The 19,494-nt window shown below is 34.5% G+C and overlaps 3 protein-coding genes across 5 annotated transcripts; all 3 read left to right on the forward strand.

The window, feature by feature from the left end:
• The first annotated feature begins 2,675 nt into the window (after window positions 1-2,675).
• Window positions 2,676-8,114, forward strand: LOC108358804 (trypsin-1-like). The gene is made up of 8 exons (XM_017610298.1): window positions 2,676-2,828; window positions 2,888-3,103; window positions 4,792-4,868; window positions 6,852-6,976; window positions 7,064-7,216; window positions 7,299-7,393; window positions 7,603-7,763; window positions 7,847-8,114. Exons 1-8 carry the CDS (start codon window positions 2,762-2,764, stop codon window positions 8,027-8,029), a joined length of 1,077 nt encoding a protein of 358 aa, XP_017465787.1. The 5' UTR covers window positions 2,676-2,761; the 3' UTR covers window positions 8,030-8,114.
• Window positions 8,115-8,679: 565 nt separating this feature from the next.
• On the forward strand, window positions 8,680-12,538 carry LOC108358796 (serine protease snake-like). 2 transcript variants are annotated; one of them, XM_017610287.1, is made up of 8 exons: window positions 8,680-8,855; window positions 8,943-9,164; window positions 10,878-10,954; window positions 11,054-11,175; window positions 11,252-11,404; window positions 11,461-11,555; window positions 11,630-11,790; window positions 11,912-12,538. In XM_017610287.1, exons 1-8 carry the CDS (start codon window positions 8,789-8,791, stop codon window positions 12,080-12,082), a joined length of 1,068 nt encoding a protein of 355 aa, XP_017465776.1. In that variant the 5' UTR covers window positions 8,680-8,788; the 3' UTR covers window positions 12,083-12,538. The 2 variants fall into 2 exon arrangements, with proteins under 2 accessions (XP_017465776.1, XP_017465777.1); XM_017610288.1 differs by having other exon boundaries at window positions 11,464-11,555.
• A 3,057-nt stretch (window positions 12,539-15,595) lies between these two features.
• Window positions 15,596-18,828, forward strand: LOC108358795 (serine protease snake-like). 2 transcript variants are annotated; one of them, XM_017610285.1, is made up of 8 exons: window positions 15,596-15,760; window positions 15,847-16,068; window positions 17,550-17,626; window positions 17,727-17,848; window positions 17,925-18,077; window positions 18,138-18,229; window positions 18,312-18,472; window positions 18,587-18,828. In XM_017610285.1, the coding sequence occupies exons 1-8, from the start codon at window positions 15,694-15,696 to the stop codon at window positions 18,755-18,757; spliced, it is 1,065 nt and encodes a 354-aa protein (XP_017465774.1). In that variant the 5' UTR covers window positions 15,596-15,693; the 3' UTR covers window positions 18,758-18,828. The 2 variants fall into 2 exon arrangements, with proteins under 2 accessions (XP_017465774.1, XP_017465773.1); XM_017610284.1 differs by having other exon boundaries at window positions 15,598-15,760; window positions 18,135-18,229.
• Window positions 18,829-19,494: the final 666 nt, after the last annotated feature.

A 19,494-nucleotide genomic window follows, 5' to 3' on the forward strand; every position in this document is an offset into this window, starting at 1 on the left:
TACAGTTCAACTTCTTCAGTGTTATTACAAAAAATTGTTCTCAACAAAAAATTGTTTTTCTGTTTAAATCAGAAAAATCAGAATCAGAAAAAAAATTCTATAAAATTATTTGTTCTTGTTATTTTTTTTTTGTTTTGTCTTTATAACAATTATATTCAACAATTTATATTGAGCTCGAGGCCGTTTTAAATGAAAATTTTATTGTGGAAAAGCAACAATAATTTGAAAAAATGGTAGAAGTGATAGCTATTTCGGAAATCACCACATTTCCTCATCAGACTTCTTTCAGTAGGATTCGAACCGACGATCCCACTGACTCAGCCAGTTGCCTATGCACCGTGCTAAGTACGCCTTGTAAAATTTGTTCCATAAAATTTGTTTTTATTATTTTTTCCAACAAATTTCTTTCCTTTAGATGTATTTTTTCATAAAGCGTCTTTTTTCTAAAAATTAGACTTTTATAAAAACATTTTTTTTTGCAAAAGTTATTTTTTTATATAAGTAGTTTTGTTCTAATTTGTTTTGAATGTTCCTTGTTTTGGTAAAAATATTTATTTCTAAATAAAAGTGCGGCACATAAAAAACAGAAACGTTTAAAATAATTCATGGGGATGCATGTTTCCCTTGGTCCTGAATGGGTTAAGAGCAGTCTTGCTCCATCACATGTTCCGGAGGTTTGGAAGAAGGCGAGATTCATCTTTTTTTTCAGAAGCTTGCCAGAGGCAATCAGATTCCTCGCCTAATGTGTGCAAATTTACAAACCGTGTTAATAAAATTAAACACTGCCTGGTTATTGGCTAAAAAAATCGCATTGATTTTTAATAATTTTATTTTTGTTGACAGCGTTTTGCACTTTTTTCCATATAAACATGGATTTCTTATAGAAGAATATGCGCAAGACCGTTTACAAAAAAAAAAGAAATAAAAACAAGTCAACGCCAGTTTCCCTAAATTTCGCTATTTATATGAAAAACCGTAAAACCCGTTTTTTTAGCCGCTCAAAGCTTGCACTTGTTTTACTAGAATTTTACAAGCTTGTTAACTGCAAATTCAAAAAATTTCTAAAAATTCTGGCTGAAAAACTCGAAATCAAGATAAAAATTTTTGGAATTTTTCTAAGTTATGCATACAGTTTGAAAGTATGATTTGTATAGTTTTTGTTAAAGCTTAAAAAAAACTTTGCTTGAAAAATATTGTAAATATTAAAAACGGAACACCATTCATCCACATTTGACCGCCACTGTACATAGAGCACACCGGCAAAACGAACTCTACTAAAATTCGTTAGAGAGGATTTTGACAGATGAAAGCTCAACTCATCTAGCAACATGGAGTAATTAGGCTCCCAGCTCTTGCTAGCCCCAACTAGTTAAGAATATTCCACTGCGGCATAAAAATAGGCGCTGGAAGCTCCCGAGTGCATGGAAGCAGACGTCTACGGTGCCGAGCTTTTTTAGGGTAGACGCCATCAACCTGTGTGCGGAGATAAATCTGGGGAGAAACTATTTATCACAATGAGAGAATTGTCAAGCGGTACTCAAAGCTCTTTCATCGCTCGAAGTGAGATCTGCGCTTGTCTTGGAGGGAAGAAAGTTAGCTCCCTTGCATATGTATACAATAGCTTCGCCATAGGTATTTTTGCAGGGCACTCTAAATAAAAGCGTCTTTTTTACAAACTACATATCGACAGCTGAGTGGAAGATCGACCTACTATTTCGGCAAACAGTTTGATAACGCCCTATTTCAGAATTTTATTGAAGAACGCTCAATTTCAGAAATCGGTTAAAAACCCCCTGTCTCAGCTGCCGATTCATAAACGCCCTATGCCAATATATTTTCAATATATTTTCAGTTTAGATATAGCGTTTTTGAACCAAATTCTGAGCTAAAGCATTCTTCAACCAAATTCTAAAGTAGTTTTGCTGAGATATGGCGTTTCGAACCGGCTGCCGAGACAGTAGGTCGATCTACCACTCAGCCGTCAATATGTGGGTATTTGATCAAACGATCTCTTCCTTTTGCAACTTTATTTTATAGAAACTCAGTTATTTAGGTAGCAACAAATTTACCGGTTACAAAAGTCCACAGAATGTGAAATGGGTTCAAAACTTGACAGCGGTTACGAAATTTTTGTAACCAGTACAGAATTGGATTGTAAAAAGTAAACAAAAGTATGAATTGCAAACAAATATATGTCCATATGTACTACATATGTACATACATGTGTTCATAAAGTTTTGCAAAGTAAGGTATTAAGGGAATTAATTAACCAATGGAGAAAATAATACTGACAGTAAGTAATGTATTCAACAAGTTTTACTTATGCGTGCATTTATCGCTAAAAACCGGTATATGTGCATACAAAACTAAAACTAAATATAAAGGTATTGGAATGAGTTTACAGTGGGCAAAGCAACTCTTTGATTCTATAAAAAGATAATACCAAAATATGCTATTTTACCAATGCCATTAGATCTATGTACGTATTAAATTCTGACTTCCTTTGTTCGTTTTTGGTAGTCCTAAAATTTCAAGTTTAATTAAATTAGGTACATATTTCTTCGACGACTACTGATGAAAATACAAGTTTAAAATTTCTTTTCCGCTCCAGCTCTTTATAATCACCCCACAGTGCGCTACTTTTCTGAGTTCTAAGTAAAAGCAAATCATTTCGCAGTTGCATTCAAGTGTTGATTTCCATCTGAACTGGTCAATAACTTGGCGCTAAAGTGTTATAGTTACTACAAATTGTACTAAAAAAATGTGGCTAAAAGAAAATAATAAAAATGCAATTTTCATTTTCATTTTTATATTCGGAATATTAGTTGGTAAAATGCAAATCCTTAACAAAGATAACAACCTTTAATTGCAATTATTATCTTCACAGTATTCTTCGGTCAACAAATTGAGGGTTGCTATTCTGGACAATATTGTTTTACACCACGCAATTACAGCGGCCGCTTTGTAGACGAAGAACTTTATAATGCATTCAACGAAACAGTAAGAGGACTCTGTGATGGTTTTTGCCATCATAACAGTACATTGCGATTGCGCTGCTGTGCCTACGCGGCTAAAGTAGATTCAGATAGGATATCTGAGCAAGGTAGGTCTAGACTGCAGGCTTAGTTTGGTACACAATTTTATGGAGGAAATAACTTCACATGGACATACAGTGGCGAGCATTAATGGTTGAATGTTTGCCACATTTGTACTTATGTGCCCAAAAAATTTTTTATATTAACGCAATTTCAACCAAACTTTTTTTGTTTTATAAAGCATTTATTCTGTTAACAGAAACATAAACAAATTTTATTCAAACTTAAATATAAAACTTTCTAAGGCGAAAAACTTAAAGTAACTTTATTCATCCAATTTTGCACGTGAGAGAAATAACGAGTATTAACATTTTGTCCATAATCCCTTATTCTTCAGGGCACTTTTAATGGATTTTGGCATGCTTTCCACTAGTTTTTCTATGGTCTGGTTCGGTATTTTTGCCCATTCTTCCTGAACTCTAACCCAAAGTTCGTCCATATTTTTGGGGGCCCTCTCATATACCGCCAACCTTTTTTTTTAAATTGCCCATAAATTTTCGATTGGGTTGAGATCGGGGCTTTGAGCAGGCCACTTCAGGACTTTAAAACGTTGGTCAGATAACCAATTTTGCACGATTTTCGCTGTGTGTTTGGGGTCCCCGTCTTGTTGGAATAAGACCTCATCTTCAGGATATGCGCTCATCTCGACGAAATCAGGCAAATTTGTTCTTAAAATATGAAGATAATCTTCCTTTTTCATTATGCCATTGATTTTTGTTAATGGGCCAACATGCCACCAAGTAAAACAGCCCCATACCATTAAACTGCCTCCGCCATGCTTCACAGTTTGCTTTACCTGATGCTTTTGAAGCGTTTCTTGTGGACGGTGCCAGTAGTATTGTTTTCCATCTGACTGGAAGCGATTTATTTTTGTTTCGTCTGACCATATCACTCGTTTCCAGTCATCAACGCTCCAATTTTTGCAATCGTTACAAAATTTCAACCGTGCTTTTAAATTTTTGTCAGACAAAGCCCGTTTTTTTTCTTGACTGATGAGATCAAACCGATTCGTTGAAGAGCTCTACGAGCCGTCCACTCACTTACTACTTTGTTTATTTCCTCCGCAGCTAATTTTGATGTTATGATGTTATTACGCCTCATTAACCGTTCATACAGCGAGCATCTCCGTCAGAGAGTAACCTACGACGCCCTCTAACACTCGATGTAGGCAGCAAACCCCGTCTTTTTTGAACACATAAGACTGTACTGTGGCAGATTTTACATCTCTTAGCAATTTCTCGCGCCGAAAGACCATCTTTTGTCAACATCACGATCTTTTTTGCCACGTCTTCTGATATTTACCGCATTTTTAATTTTATGTTTTTAATTTCGTAGTTACGTACGCTTTGATCGAACTTTTTCAACCGACTATTGCTAAACATGACATAACCAAGCGATGCACAGCTGCAGCGATTCAATTATTTCAGATAAAGGTAAATTCAAGGCATGCCAAGCCACAAAAGCGTGACGTGCAAAATTGGATGAATGCAGTTACTTTTGATTTCTCGCCTTAGCAAATTTCACAATTAAGTTTGAATGAAGTTTGTTTATGTTTTTTGTTAAAAGAATAAATGTTCTATAAAACAAAAAAAGTTAGATTGAAATTGCGTTAATGGGAAAATTTGTATGGTCACATAAGTACAAAAGTGGCAAACATTCAACCATTAATGCTCGCCACTGTACATATATTTAACAGTCTGCAGATACAATCATTTAAAGCGTGGTTTCATCATACATGGAAAATTAGCTAAGGATAACGAATTTCCGTTTATGGTAAGTTGGTAAATTTTAAGTTTAGTATCCAACACTCAAGAAAAGCAAAAATTCCATTTAAACAAAAAAAACAAACGCTGAACAACTGACGAAGACATTTTCTTGTCTCAAATTTCCTTAAGGAAGTTTTTTGCAACAGAAATATATGCCCATTATTTCGTGAAGAAAGAGTGAGACAATAGGCTGTGAAATATCAGATGTCGAAATTTCTTAGACACTACTATTCCCGCGAACGAAACTTTTTTTTCTTTCCTGACTGTTTGCTTAGAACCTGGATACTAAGCTTTAGAATGGCAACAAATTAAAGTTTGATCGCTATGAAATGAAGGTAAAAGTGATAAGGGAGTTCTATGAATTAGTAGTTAGTCGCTATATTTCAAAAAATCATGTAATTTCGTTTTATCTTTAAGGCTGGGTTTCACCAGATTCATTTAAGTGAAAATTACTTTAATTTTCGAATTTTTGGTTTCACCAATCAATTTTAATCTAATTATGTAATAAAATTAAGTAAAAAATTCAATTAAAGTTAATTTCCACTTAAATGAGTTTGGAGAAACGCAGCCTAAGTCGTGAAAGTTACTTGACTGAAGCTACCTGGAGCTACCATGGCGAAATATTCTGAAAAACATTGCAGTGTTTTAAGCCTTTACCTTTAGGGAGGGCCGAAACGACGCATACGGGTGAGAGTTGGAGAGCTAATAGGGGCCGTGTTACTAATTTATATGCGAACCACTGCAGAGAATATCCCATTAGCCGCTCTTTTTTAACAAGGCTATTCAGGGTATGCTATGCGTTAGATGCCTACCGCTACAAAAAAAAAAACAGAAAAAGACAGTCCGATACCTCCCCAAGTTAGGGGGAAACGACAACACTAACAGAAATAATACTGACCTATGAGCAGGGACCGTAACAGTTACAGCTTTTATTTAAAAAAAAAAAATCGCTTTTTAACAATTATTTTTGACTTTTATTTAATTAGTCCTTAAATAAGTGTAATTTCTAACTTTTATTTTAAAAATCCAAAATAGCAATTATTTTTGATTTTTATCTAAATAATCTGCAACAGTTATAAGGAGTGCTTCCGATAACCCAGAACATACTCTAATTGCTAAACGCTTCGGGCGCAAATGGGTTAAAATTACTACATGCCAACGGATGCCACCCTGCATCTCTAAAGAGAGTATTCCGAGATTACTCTCAACCAGGTACAATTCGGCATTAATTAGTCGCAACTAGTCTCATACGGGGACTAATGGAGGTCAATTAGTCTCGACTCATCCCTTATGGGTATAATTGGAGATCAATGAGTCCTCAACTCATCTCTAACGGGTACTATTATGGATTTAATGATATGATTAGTCAATGAAATTTCATGTGCGGCGTTGGGACACAGGGAGGGTATTCGCCTAACAAAACTGACACACCCCGGTTCGAATCTCAGCTGGCGCAAATTTTTATTCTTATTTTTTAAAAGTGACTAGTCGCTTTTTATACCCGTTCGGGTATAAAGGTGAACAATTAGTCTCTTCATAGGACATGCGCGAACAAAAGCGAACAGTTCATTCCATATAAAGAGATCAAAAGTTGTATTAGTCCTGCTTCTTTGCGATTGCTCCCGGAGTCATCCCGGATTAGTCCCATTTTTTGCGGGGCAAGTATAAAACCATTAAATAAACTCTAGGACACGAGGGGTCAAAGCTACGAAGGGTGCCCCAAAGTATCTCTTACTGCAATGATGCACTTAAAAAGGGTTTAACGTTAACGCTCAAATGAGTAGCATAGCTATTTTCTCCAAGAAAGGAAAACCATTCTTTCGAGAAGGAAAGAGGCATGATTACAAGAACTAGCCTGCGTGTGCAGCAATGAGGGCAACTTCTGCCGCCGTTATCGAGGCGTTTCCAACCCTGTCTCCTCCGAAGGAGGCTTTTAATTAAATGGTTATGCAAACTAATATCGCAAATGGCGCAAATATTTGCATTTCAGGCTGCTCTAGGATGGCGCATTAAAGACGATTCCACAGGGAACTCAACAATAGTTTACAAATGTGGTGGCACTATATACGATCGTGGCTATGTGATTACGGCGGCACATTGTCTATATCATTCAGCGTATGTTTAAAAAAAAAAATACTATTATTATTTTTTACTCTTTATTTCTCATTTTGAACAAATTTGAAAAAAAAAACAAAAACTTAGCGATCTGCCCGTCGTTGTGCGACCTGGTGGGTTCGCCTTAAATGACACTGAAGCATGGGACCTGGAAGTTGAAGATGTCATAGAGCATCCCAACTATGAATATCCATCTGTTTACAATGATATTGCTGTTATACGCTTGAAGACAATATTTAAGTGAGTAGAAAGACGTTTGTGGGATAAATTGAAAATTTTTTCAACTGAAATTATGCTTTAATTTTTTCAATACACTTCAAAGTGGCAATCCCTTCCATGATGCACCAGCATGTCTTTGGGCAAAGCCAAGCTTGGAAGAAAATGTTACAGCAATCGGTTATGGAGACACACAATTTGGTATGTACATATTAACATACATAAATACATATAGCGAATTTTCACTTGGCCTTAAAACGGCAAAAAACGCATTGAGGCAATCAAAGTAGTCACTAATATTGTTTCAACATGACACTTTTTAAATCAGGGCCTAAAGAAAAGTAATATGCAGTAGTAATCACTTGAAGAAATCCAGCATTGTAGCATTAACCCCTTAACCCTCTTTTCAGGCGGCGTCTCCTCACCACTATTATTAAAGACCAATTTAACAACAATCAACAATCGTGAGTGTGAATCGTTTTATGACCCGGATAGTGGTGCTCTAACTGAAGGAATTAGATCGACTCAGATATGCGCAATGGATCCCGAGAAACTGCGTGACACTTGCCAAGTAAGAGCATGAAAATAGCTTGAAATTTTTGTGAAATACATACTTGCATACATATTATCATTCAAAATATCTTTCATTTACAGGGCGACTCTGGCGGTCCGATTATAAAGTTTGTGCAAATGGAGGGCCTTAATTTAATGTCTTATTTGGTTGGCGTAACATCATTTGGCATCGGTTGTGGCACTGGCACTCCAAGTGTTTATACGCGCATATCTGAATATATTGATTGGATTGAGGAGGTCACTTATGGAACTGTGGCGAGCTGAATATGTACATATGTATATACTTCTACTGACGAAAGACAAAATAAAGTCACATTTAATGGACAACAACAGTGTTGATAAAAAATATATGCATTAAAATAAAAAGTTTTCTTTTAAAAAGAATACAAACTACAAATTAAAGGAAAAAAATATATTTTTTAATCAAAAAGCACAACTGACTTCAATTCTCATAAAAATAAATGCGTTACACCATCAGCATAAAAAATTCCAAAAATCAACGCTCAAACTTGCACTTTATTATATTTACTAAAATTGTATGGGCTACAAAACTGCACACGCAAAATCTTTCTAGAAAGTATTAAAAAAAAAGAAAATGCATATAAAAGAACTATAATTAGAGAGATTTCAAAATCGAGAAACTAATTTTTTCGCCCCACACTAATAACCTATATTTAATTATCGATAACGCAAACCTCCGGACTAGTTACCATAACCATCCAGGTACTGCAATAAATACTGAGAAATTCTTATTTGTGCATTTATTTTGCAATAAACCAGTTCGTAAGCAATTCTCATCACAATTTTTTTTTTTAATCTTACAAGCTTAACTCTCTTATTTATAGCTGATTAGCATATATTAAATTTCGGATTTAGTAAACATACATATTTACGTGTATGCATTTAACTCTCAGTTCGCTGATTTTGCTGCTCATAACAAGTTGCCCAGTAATTAGAGAACAGAACGCACTTTTACATTCAAGTTTTATTTTCGCAACAAAGTAGTCAACATTTTGAGGGAAGATGAAGCGCTTGCGTGCGAACTCAAGCCGCCTGCCAATTTTTATAAGCTTTCAAATACTAATACTGGGTAAATACTTATTATGGATAAACAAAAAATATGTACAAATTTTTACAGCCATATCGCTTACGAGTTCATATTATTGTGCCGTTTCAGCGGTATTTTTAGAAAAGCCACGGTTAAGCGAAGGCTGTTACAAAGCCCAGGAATGTTATACGCCGCTCAACGTTATAGGCTTTTATTATACAAAAGAGGATATGCAAAGATTAACCGAAAAACAGAAAGCCCAATGTGAGGGGCATTGTCAGGATGGTAATAATACGCTTACTTGTTGCGCATTAGGAGGCAGGCCAGAAAAGCATCGTTTACTCTACCAGTGTAAGTAGCGAAAAATTTGTTTAGTTAAACTTTTTCAATCACATAAAAGAAAAACTTACTGCTTGTAGTCACTACACGCGGAAGAAGTGAAACTTAATAAAGCAAATTACAGAAAGGAAGAAGTTCGGAATATATTTTGTAAAATATACCTTCGCCATGGCATTAAATATTTAACGCAAACATATCCGCAGCCATATAAAAAGTTTGAACTTAAATTTTGAAAATATTTTAGTTGTTCAAACTAAAAATTGCTAAAAACATTTTCGTTTGATATTCAAATTTTAATATTTCATGTACATAGCATCTGAATAATTTAACAGAATTTCACTTTTCAAACAAGTGGCAACCCTATTCAAATGTATATACATTAGCGTGCATCACTCCCCATACAAAAAAAAAAAACAAAAATCGGTATTGCGTTTCCATTGGTATTATAAAATCGCGTATATTTTAAAGACGTCCACCAAAATATTTCGGAAAAATATTAAGATTTACGTCAGCTGGACCGATTTGGATATACCTTCAAAAATGGAGTTTTTTATGCATAAAAATAGTTTCTTAAAGATGGTTTAAATGCATAAAATAGTTTCTTAAAGATGGTTTAAGCTTAAAAAATTTGCCTAAAAATATTTTAAAAAAATGTAAAAAGATTTTGAACGGAATCATAGTAATGAGATTTTTGATGCTGTTTTTTTTACTTTTTTCAACGATTGGTATAAGAGAAACTTGAATAACTGAACTTAAACTCTTCCGATTTAGACTTAAGAGGTATCATTGGAAAGGTATTTTCTCACCCTTTTTTATTTCTTTGCTAATAAGCTCATGCAAAGGATGAAAGAGAAAGGTAGGATGAACAAAGATCATTCAAAGTTGAATTAAGATGTGTTGGTATTAAAAAAAAGAAAACTGGGACACGAATGACTTTTTTTGCACAGAAATAAAAATAGTAGGAAAATACCTTTCTGCTGAGGTCATCCCATAAGTCTAAATCAGAATAGCTTTGGCCCAGTTATTCAAGTTTTTCGAAAATCAATCAGATTTTTAAGCGTAATCTGTTTTGTCATCTGAGAGGACTTTTTTCAAAAAGTTCATTAAGAAACTATTTTTATTTATAAAAAACTACATTTTTGGAGGTATTTTCAAATCGGTCCAGCTCGCTTAAATCTTAATATTTTTCCGAAATATTTTGGTGGACGTCTTAAAATATAGTAGATTTTGTAAACCCGGCGGAAAACCCGCAACTTTTTTAGTGATGCAGTCTAATGTACATATGTATATCAATTAACTGATGCATCAAGTTAAATTTGACTTGTCGAACAGATGGCAGACTCCTTCATTTTGCTAAAAAATTAGGCTTTTTCAAAGCCACTTCGATTGATACTCATAAATTAACTAATTTTACTTATTAAAAGATTTGAATTATTTTAATTTAATTTTCTAGTAGGTGGCAACCCTTTAAAAAAAACTAAAACCATATTGCATAAGTACAGGTTAAACGATAAAGGTCTGATGACATGACATAAACATTTAACGCAAACATCTCCGAACTCTACTATTACTTACAAGCCAGCCCGTTGTATCTAACCTTCTACCCATCCGAACTCGATTAAGAAGTTTCACTTTAAAAACGGACTTATACCACTTTCAAAAATAACAGCTCATATGTTTACATATACATATGTAGAAATATATTCACAATAAATAAACTTACAGCCTGCTTAGATGCCCATTTGCCCTCTGGATTTATAACATTTGGTGTGGTGGCGGAGCCTAACGAATTTCCATACATGGTGAGTGGTTTAAAATAGACAGAAATACTAAATAGTTGGCTCTAAAAAAATATTCGTAGTAATAATTTAAGATACAAAGCTATTTTTCTTTGTACGCAGGCTGCTATAGGTTGGCGAGTACGAGATCAAAATGGTACAGAGAGCATAGCTTACAGATGCGGTGGAACATTAATCGACAGCAGATATTTGCTAACAGCTGCGCACTGTCTCTACCACTCCAGGTAAATACTTAGGCGAATTTTAAAACAACAAAAAAGTATGTATGTATACTATATTACTGTTCTTCTTTCGCGCAAGTGATCCGCCTGTTGTGGTGCGTCCAGGCGGATTCGATTTGAATAGTACCACTGCGACTGACTATGATATCGATCAGATTATTGAACATCCAAATTATGAATACCCAGCAGTTTACAATGACATAGCGCTTATTCGCATGACAAAAGTATTTCTGTAAGATCTGCTGGAGGTATTTACCAATAGTGTGAAACATAAAATTTCCTTTGTAGTAGCGACTCGCCCATCGTGGCTAGAGCTTGCATCTGGTATGGGTCATTGGCAGAGGAGCAGCTCACTGCTATAGGTTATGGGGATACACAATTCGGTAAGATTTGAAAAGCGTATTTTATTTGATCATATCATCTATCTCTCTCTCTAACCCACTCTCGTGTCTCAAAGCTGGTGCCTCCTCACCGCTCTTAATGAAAACGAGTTTGTCTACAATTACGAACGAAGAATGTAGTACTTATTATGAACAGGATGAAGACTTGCTGAGTTCAGGAGTAATAGCTACACAGCTGTGCGCCAAGGATCATGCAAAGTTACGAGACACTTGTCAGGTAAGGGCTAAAAAAAAAAAAATTTTGAAAAAGCGAACTTGGTGTTACCTACCTCTTACAATTTTCCAAATTCTGAAGAAGTGGCTCCATAATTTCAAATCTAAAAATTTTATTATTTAAGGGAGACTCCGGCGGCCCGCTTATAAGATATGAAAATATAGAAGATTACGATCGGATAGCTTATATTGTGGGCGTAACCTCTTTCGGCATCGGATGTGGTACTGGCACTCCCGGAATTTATACACGCGTTTCTGAATATTTTGATTGGATTGAGGAACAGGTTTATAAATAGATGTGTATATATTTGCTTAAGCTCTCACATACATAACTAGTTCTTATACAATATGCATATGTAAAAATGATAAAATAAAATCAAAATGGGAAGCATACTGAGTACTAAGATCTTGTTGACGAATGCTTCTATGCCTTGTAGTATTTTGAAACAATAAATGTATCTATATCTAATTCATCAATACTTGATTATTTTTTGCAATTATTGAAATTTAAGGAAAGAGTGTAAAAATATGACTATGAAGTTTTCAAAGTCATAAAGGATCAAAACTTGCGCGAGGTAGTAAAAAAAGCCAAACATTGAAAATTTCCAAAAAGCTGGTCCCAATGGCATTGCAACGTTAGGCGCACTGGTTCTAGTAATCATAAATTATAAGAGAGTTAACTTTCTATGTGTGCGTATCAGACCGAATTCATACCGCAATTTTCTCCGTCTGAAATTGCTGAGGTAAAATTCTACCCCGTCCATAAAAAGTCGAGTGCGCAGGCTCATTAATTTCATGAAGTAATATATGTATTTATCCTTATCCTCATTACTTTTTTATTTATCCATCGACTTTCTTCATTAGTAACTTGATTTTTTTGTGATAGAACGCGATTTAGCCCAAAGGCATAAGTTTTACACAAAAGATGTTATTTTTTTTTAATTTTCTCCGGTTTAAGTGTTTTTTTTTCATATTTTCATTAAAAAAAATAAAAAAAGGAACAGTCCAGCGCCTTCGTCTTGGTCTGCAGGCTGTATCGGAGATACAGCCGCTAAATTTAAACGTAGAATACGTGGTATGGTAAAGAGCATATCCAAGTAAAAAACGAAAGTACACACTAAGCAAAAAATATCGATAACAAAAGCGATAATAATATCGATAGCAAAATCGATAAAAACATCGATAAAGAAATCGATGAAAATATTGATATCAAAATCGAAAATAATATCGAAAGCAAAATCGATAGCAAAATCGATAAAAATACCGATAACAAAATCGATAACAACACTGATTACGAAATCTATCAAAAAATCGATTACAAAATCGATAACAAAGTCGATAACAAAATCGATTATAAAGTCGATAACAAAATCCATAAAAATATCGATAACAATATCGATAACAACATCAATAAAAATATCGAATATAAAACCTATAAAAAATTTATAACAATAGCGATAGCAAAATCGATAAAAATATCGGTAACTAAACCGATAAAAGTATCGATGACAAAATCGATAGCAAAATCGGTAATAATATCGATGGCAAAATCGATTGCACAATCGATAGGAAAATCGATAACAAAATCGATAAAAAAATATCGATAACAAAACCGATAAAAATATCGATTACAGAATCGATTAAAATACCGACAACAAAATCTATAAAAATATCGATAAAAAAAAACGATAAAAATATCGATTACAAAATCGATAAATAATCGATCATAAAATCGATAACAGTGTCGATAACAAAATCGACAACAAAATCAATAAAAATATCGATAACAAAATCGAGAAAAAATATCGATAACAAAATCGAAAAAATATCGATCATTATATCGATAAGTTCCAAAAATATCGATGGCAAAATCAATAACAATATCGATAAAAATTTCGATAACAAAATCGATAAAAAAACCAACAAAATATCGATTATATCGATAAGTCCCGAGAATCCCTAAAATCCCGAAATAGTTCCGAGATTGAGTCTCTGTGCCTTTATCTATATCCTTTTCTCTACAACTACCTTTATTTTAATCTTTCTTCCTCTATCTTCATCTATACTTTTATCGGTATCCTCATCCGCATCTTTTTCTTTATATTTATCTTTGTTTTTATTTTTATGTTTATCATATTCTTCATATACATATTCCCCTTCACCTTTGCACTTATACATATAAGTAAAGTGTTTAAATTTACCTTGGTCTTCATGTTTGCCTTTATCTTTACTCAACTTTGTTTTTGTGTTTATTTTTACCTTGGCCTTTATCCTTTTCTTTATCTATGTACGTCCTCACCTTTACTTTTATTCTTGGATTGGACTTTTTCTAAATGTTGTTTCACTTCGAAAAGTCTTCGCGTATTATGCATACATGTGTTCATATATGTATGTACATATATAATATGTATGTACATATGTATGTATAGACATACATAGATTACTAAAAATAGAAACAGATCCACATTAACTGCAATCAACATATGTACGTATGTATGTATTTACATATGTACACACGCTGCGATTAGGTTATAAATAGCGCGCCTCTGTTTATCAAAAGCCGCATTACATACGCATACATACTTTTTGTCTCCTTCCCACACTTCCAACATATGCACGTGTTTGCAAAATGATGACGAGGTGATTTTGTATGGAAAATCATTTATGCCCATATATTTGAATAAAATAAACATATATAGAAGATATCAACCAATACTTCCCATATACCAAACGAAAGGAAAACTCTTGAATTTTTGATTAAAGAAAACAAAAACAAAATCATTCGAGCGGTTTTCGAGCATTTTGGTAATGAAAAAAATTTGCAAATTTTTTCAACAATTTTTTGCCTTAAAATGCTCAATATTTGTTAAATTTATATAAAATTTGTACCCGATAATATTTCTACTGCTCCAAAGAACCTATATCCCGAAAATGAAAGTTATATATGCCAACAATAAGTTGCTAGAGCACTTTAAAGGCTCAAAATTGACCCCAAAATAAGGCAATGTTTACCGTTGTTTTTACGACAGAAACCGAATTGGTTATTTACAAAAATGAATCTGTCGACAGGTTTGGAATTTTATCTTTGAAACGCCACACTTTTCTTTGAAATCGCTTTATTAGTTCTCGTGCAATAAGCGTTTTTGTGAAGCTCTAAAAATTACAACTACAACATTTGAACATAGCCCCCATACCTTAAGGTAAGACGTATTCTACGTCAAAAACCTGGAATGATTAATTAATTTGTCGGAAACTATCAGACCTATCGAAAAATGATGTACATATGTATATGTACATATACGGTCTATGTAGTATTTTATTAGCTTTCGTTTGCCGTATTCATATTAAGATTGTTAAAATAAAATAATTTAAAACTTTCGTGAACTTGTAACATTCTCCGAGATTTAGGCAGAACGTCTATAGTCGCATTTTTGATAAATTGCATTCTAAACTTCAAGTGGTTTCCCAAAATCTGCCGAAAATAGCATACGCCAGTCTTTTAGCCAGGCGACGAAATGTATGTACATACATACATACTACATATGTACGTATACAAAATAAATATATTTAATTATCGATAACGCAACTCTCGCTCGTCAGTTACCATAACCATCCAGGTACTGCAATAAATACTGAGAAATTCTTATTTGTGCATTTATTTTGCAATAAACCAGTTCGTAAGCAATTCTCATCACAATTTTTTTTTTAATCTTACAAGCTTAACTCTCTTATTTATAGCTGATTAGCATATATTAAATTTCGGATTTAGTAAACATACATTTGTACGTGTATGCATTTAACTCTCAGTTCGCTACTCATAGCAAGTAGCCCAGTAATTAGAGAACAGAACGCACTTTTACATTCAAGTTTTGTTTTCGCAACAAAGTAGTCAACATTTTGAGGGAAGATGATTCGCTTGCGTGCGAACTCAAGCCGCCTGCCAATTTTTATAAGCTTTCAAATACTAATACTGGGTAAATACTTATTATGGATAAACATAAAAAATATTAACTTTTACAGCCATATCACTTACGAGTTTGATTGTCTTGTGCCGTTTCAGCGGTGTTTTTAGAAAATCTACAATTAACCGAATGCTGTTATGATACTCAGGAATGCTATACGCCGCGCAACTTTAAAGGCTATTATTACAGGAAAGAGGATATGCACAGATTAACCGAAAAGCAGAAAACCCAATGTGAGGGGCATTGTCAGGATGGTAATATTACGCTTATTTGTTGCGCATTTCGAGATGAGCCGGAGAAGCATCGTTTACTCTACCAGTGTAAGTAGCCAAGAGGTTTTGCGTTAATCTTTTTTTCGTTAATCTTATTTCAATCACACCAAAAGAAAATAAGTTCACATGGTTATTGGGTTAACTATAGTATTATATGTGATGAGTATAGAAGTATCGATGTTGGGTATTAAATTAAAAAAAAAAAAACTTATTTTAATTTGTTGAGTATCCATAGAGGAATCTGAACTCTGCCCCCTGTGCAACACGCTTTAACCGTCTCCAATCGGGACCCCTATGGGCTGAGGCCTAGGACGTTTGATGTAAAAATTTGCTTCCTACATTTAAGGACCACCCGAATGTATATACCCACCATTCAAAACATGGGAAATAGCCAACAAATTGGCGACGCGACGATTTATTGCCATGGTGACAAATTGGCCACATCATTTCTTTCATGTCCATTTTAAGAATAATTTGTAAGTTATAAAAAATTCCCAAACTTATGAATTTCTCGTCAACAATACTCTCCAAAGCACTTAATTTATGCCCAAGATAGGAATAGGAATCACCATTTGATATCTGTACAAAAAATAAATGAATTATTAAAAAAATACAATTATTCCTAATATAGCCTGTAGCAATAATAAAGCGAGAAGAAAACATAACAAAAATTTCGATTAACGATAGGTGGCAAAGGCTCAAACTGACCAGTGGTTTTAAATTCCGTTTTCTTTCAATCTTACGAAGTTACACAAATAACACTTTAAGTTTGGCTTTTGTCCTGGTAAATCTATTATAGACAAGGCATCTGCCGAACCTCAAGTCTTGGGAAAGATCCGCTGGTAAAGGATCGACACCCACCTTCTCTCGGTCGTTAGACGACGTTCCAAAGCGATATCCGCGAAAGTAATACGAACATAAACGGTTCGATACCAAACGAGGTTTCTTACAAAGTCACTCCCTTTCGGGTAATTTCGTTGATCTGATGTTTAAGAAGGTACTAACAGCCGCAGAAAAAAATTACTCAGTAACAATTATGAGATCTTCCGTCCTGGCGTACGTACCGTTTGTTCAGACTTTTCCAAGTTGGATGTGGAAGCAAAGCTAATGAGTCTGGGTGTGAACGTGGATAAGGCGAACTATTTCACATCTTCAAGCAAACAATTAACGCATTCGTTCCTCTACACTCGCGTCCCTGTTAGTAGAAGAGGTGGTTCCTTATTGAACTCGACCTAAATCGCTTTGAGGTTTTTTATTGTCTGTAGAGGAGCGACCGCTATAAGAAAACGTTTTTGCTATTATTCGGATGTTGCTCAAACTTGGATCTCAAAGAGTAACACTCACATTTAGAACACGATTTTAGTGGACACTTATGAAAGCTCAAAATTTTCCGAAGTATATTTTTGAACTCTGTGACTAGTTTAATTACATTTTTTTTCCAAATAAGCTTCAAAATAAATTTGAACTGCAAAATGCAAAAAATACTTACATTCCTTTCTAATATACATTTCTAATATATACATTTACAGCATGTCTAGAAGCTCATTCGCCCTATGGATTTATCACATTTGGTGTGGTGGCGAAGCCCAATGAATTTCCATACATGGTGAGTTAATTGAAATAGACACAAATTCTAAAGAGTTTGCTCTAAAAAAAATATTCGTGGTAGTAAGTTAAGATACAAAGCTATTTTTCTTTGTATGCAGGCTGCTATAGGTTGGCGAGTACGAGATCAAAATGGTACAGGGAGCATAGCTTACAGATGCGGTGGAACATTAATCGACAGCAGGTATTTGCTAACAGCTGCGCACTGTCTCTACCACTCTAGGTAAATACTTAGGCGAATTTCAAAATAACAAAAACCTATGTAGTTACACTATAATACTGTTCTTCTTTCCCGCAAGTGATCCGCCTGTTGTGGTGCGTCCAGGCGGATTCGATTTGAATAGTACCACTGCGACTGACTATGATATCGATCAGATTATTGAACATCCAAATTATGAATACCCAGCAGTTTACAATGACATAGCGCTCATTCGCATGGCAAAAGGATATTTGTAAGTTCTGCTGGCGATTTTTACCAATCGTGTGAATAATAAAATATTCCTTTCTAGTAGCGGCATACCCAAAGTGGCTAAAGCTTGCATCTGGTATGGGTCATTGGCTGAGGAGCAGCTCACGGCTATAGGTTATGGGGATACACAATTTGGTAAGATTAGAGAAGAGCATTTAATATGAATTTTATTATCCTTCCCTCTCTCTCTCTATAACCTACTCTCTGGGTCTCAAAGCTGGCGCCTCCTCACCGCTCTTAATGAAAACGAGTTTGTCTACAATTACGAACGAAGAATGTAATACGTATTATGAACAGGATGAAGACTTGCTGAGTTCAGGAGTAATAGCTACACAGCTGTGTGCTAAAGATCATGAAAAGTTACGAGACACTTGTCAGGTGAGGTGTCGTTATTTTATGGCATATGACTCCCAAAAGGTTTAAGCTATATACAGATGTACATTTTATACTAAAAAGATTGCAGTTTTTAATTAATTGATTTTTATATTTTAGGGAGACTCCGGCGGCCCACTCGTAAGATATGAGGAAATAGAAGGTTACAGTCGGATAGCTTATATTGTGGGTGTAACCTCTTTTGGCATCGGATGTGGTACTGGCACCCCCGGAATTTATACACGCATTTCGGAGTATTATGATTGGATTGAGGAAAAGGTTTATAAATAGAAATATATTTGTTTCAGCTCTAACATACATACATAAGTTATTATACATAATAAAAATTATAAAAAAATCAAAGTTGGAAGCATTCTAATATATAGTTGAAAAAAACTTTTCTGCATTGCCAAATTTTTTTAACAATGAATGTTCATTAGGGTGGTCCAAAAACGCATGTGGAAAAAGTAAAGTCGGAATTTGTATGCTCCTACCCCCTAGGATTGTTTTATACCGAAAAAATATAGCCCTATTTTTTTATTTTGAAATCAAATAATATTTAGAGGTCGCTCAAAGCGCTCAAAGTTTTTCATGTATTTTTATATGGGGAAAAAAACTTTTCGTAGAAAACTCTGTTTATCTGCAGCAGATTCCCAGTAATAATACCCATACTATTATGTCTGAAGCAGTATGTAAAGTGGGGCAACCAAAAAACACATCTATATACACTCGGACAGCAGAGCGCGTCGCTGCTCGTTTTTAATCGCACGACGTCACCTCAAATCTGGTAAGGGACTGCCTTCGGCTTTTAATACTTATTGCCTCCAGAAAGGGGAGTAGACTCATATGGGTACCGGGACACAATGGAGTCACGAGCGAGGTTTCTTAGCAATACGGGGATCAAAGAAGACATATAGTCGAATAGAGGTTTGTTAGATCGTTTCGGTCGCGGTAACTAGGTGATCTGCTCCCTCCTCTAAATCTAATCTAATCTAGGTAATCAGGTATGTATATGAACCGCTTTTGTC

This window comes from Rhagoletis zephyria, unplaced genomic scaffold (genome assembly GCF_001687245.7).
Source record: "Rhagoletis zephyria isolate East Lansing unplaced genomic scaffold, Rhagoletis_zephyria_1.1 Rzeph_scaffold_00296, whole genome shotgun sequence".
NCBI lineage: Eukaryota > Metazoa > Arthropoda > Insecta > Diptera > Tephritidae > Rhagoletis > Rhagoletis zephyria.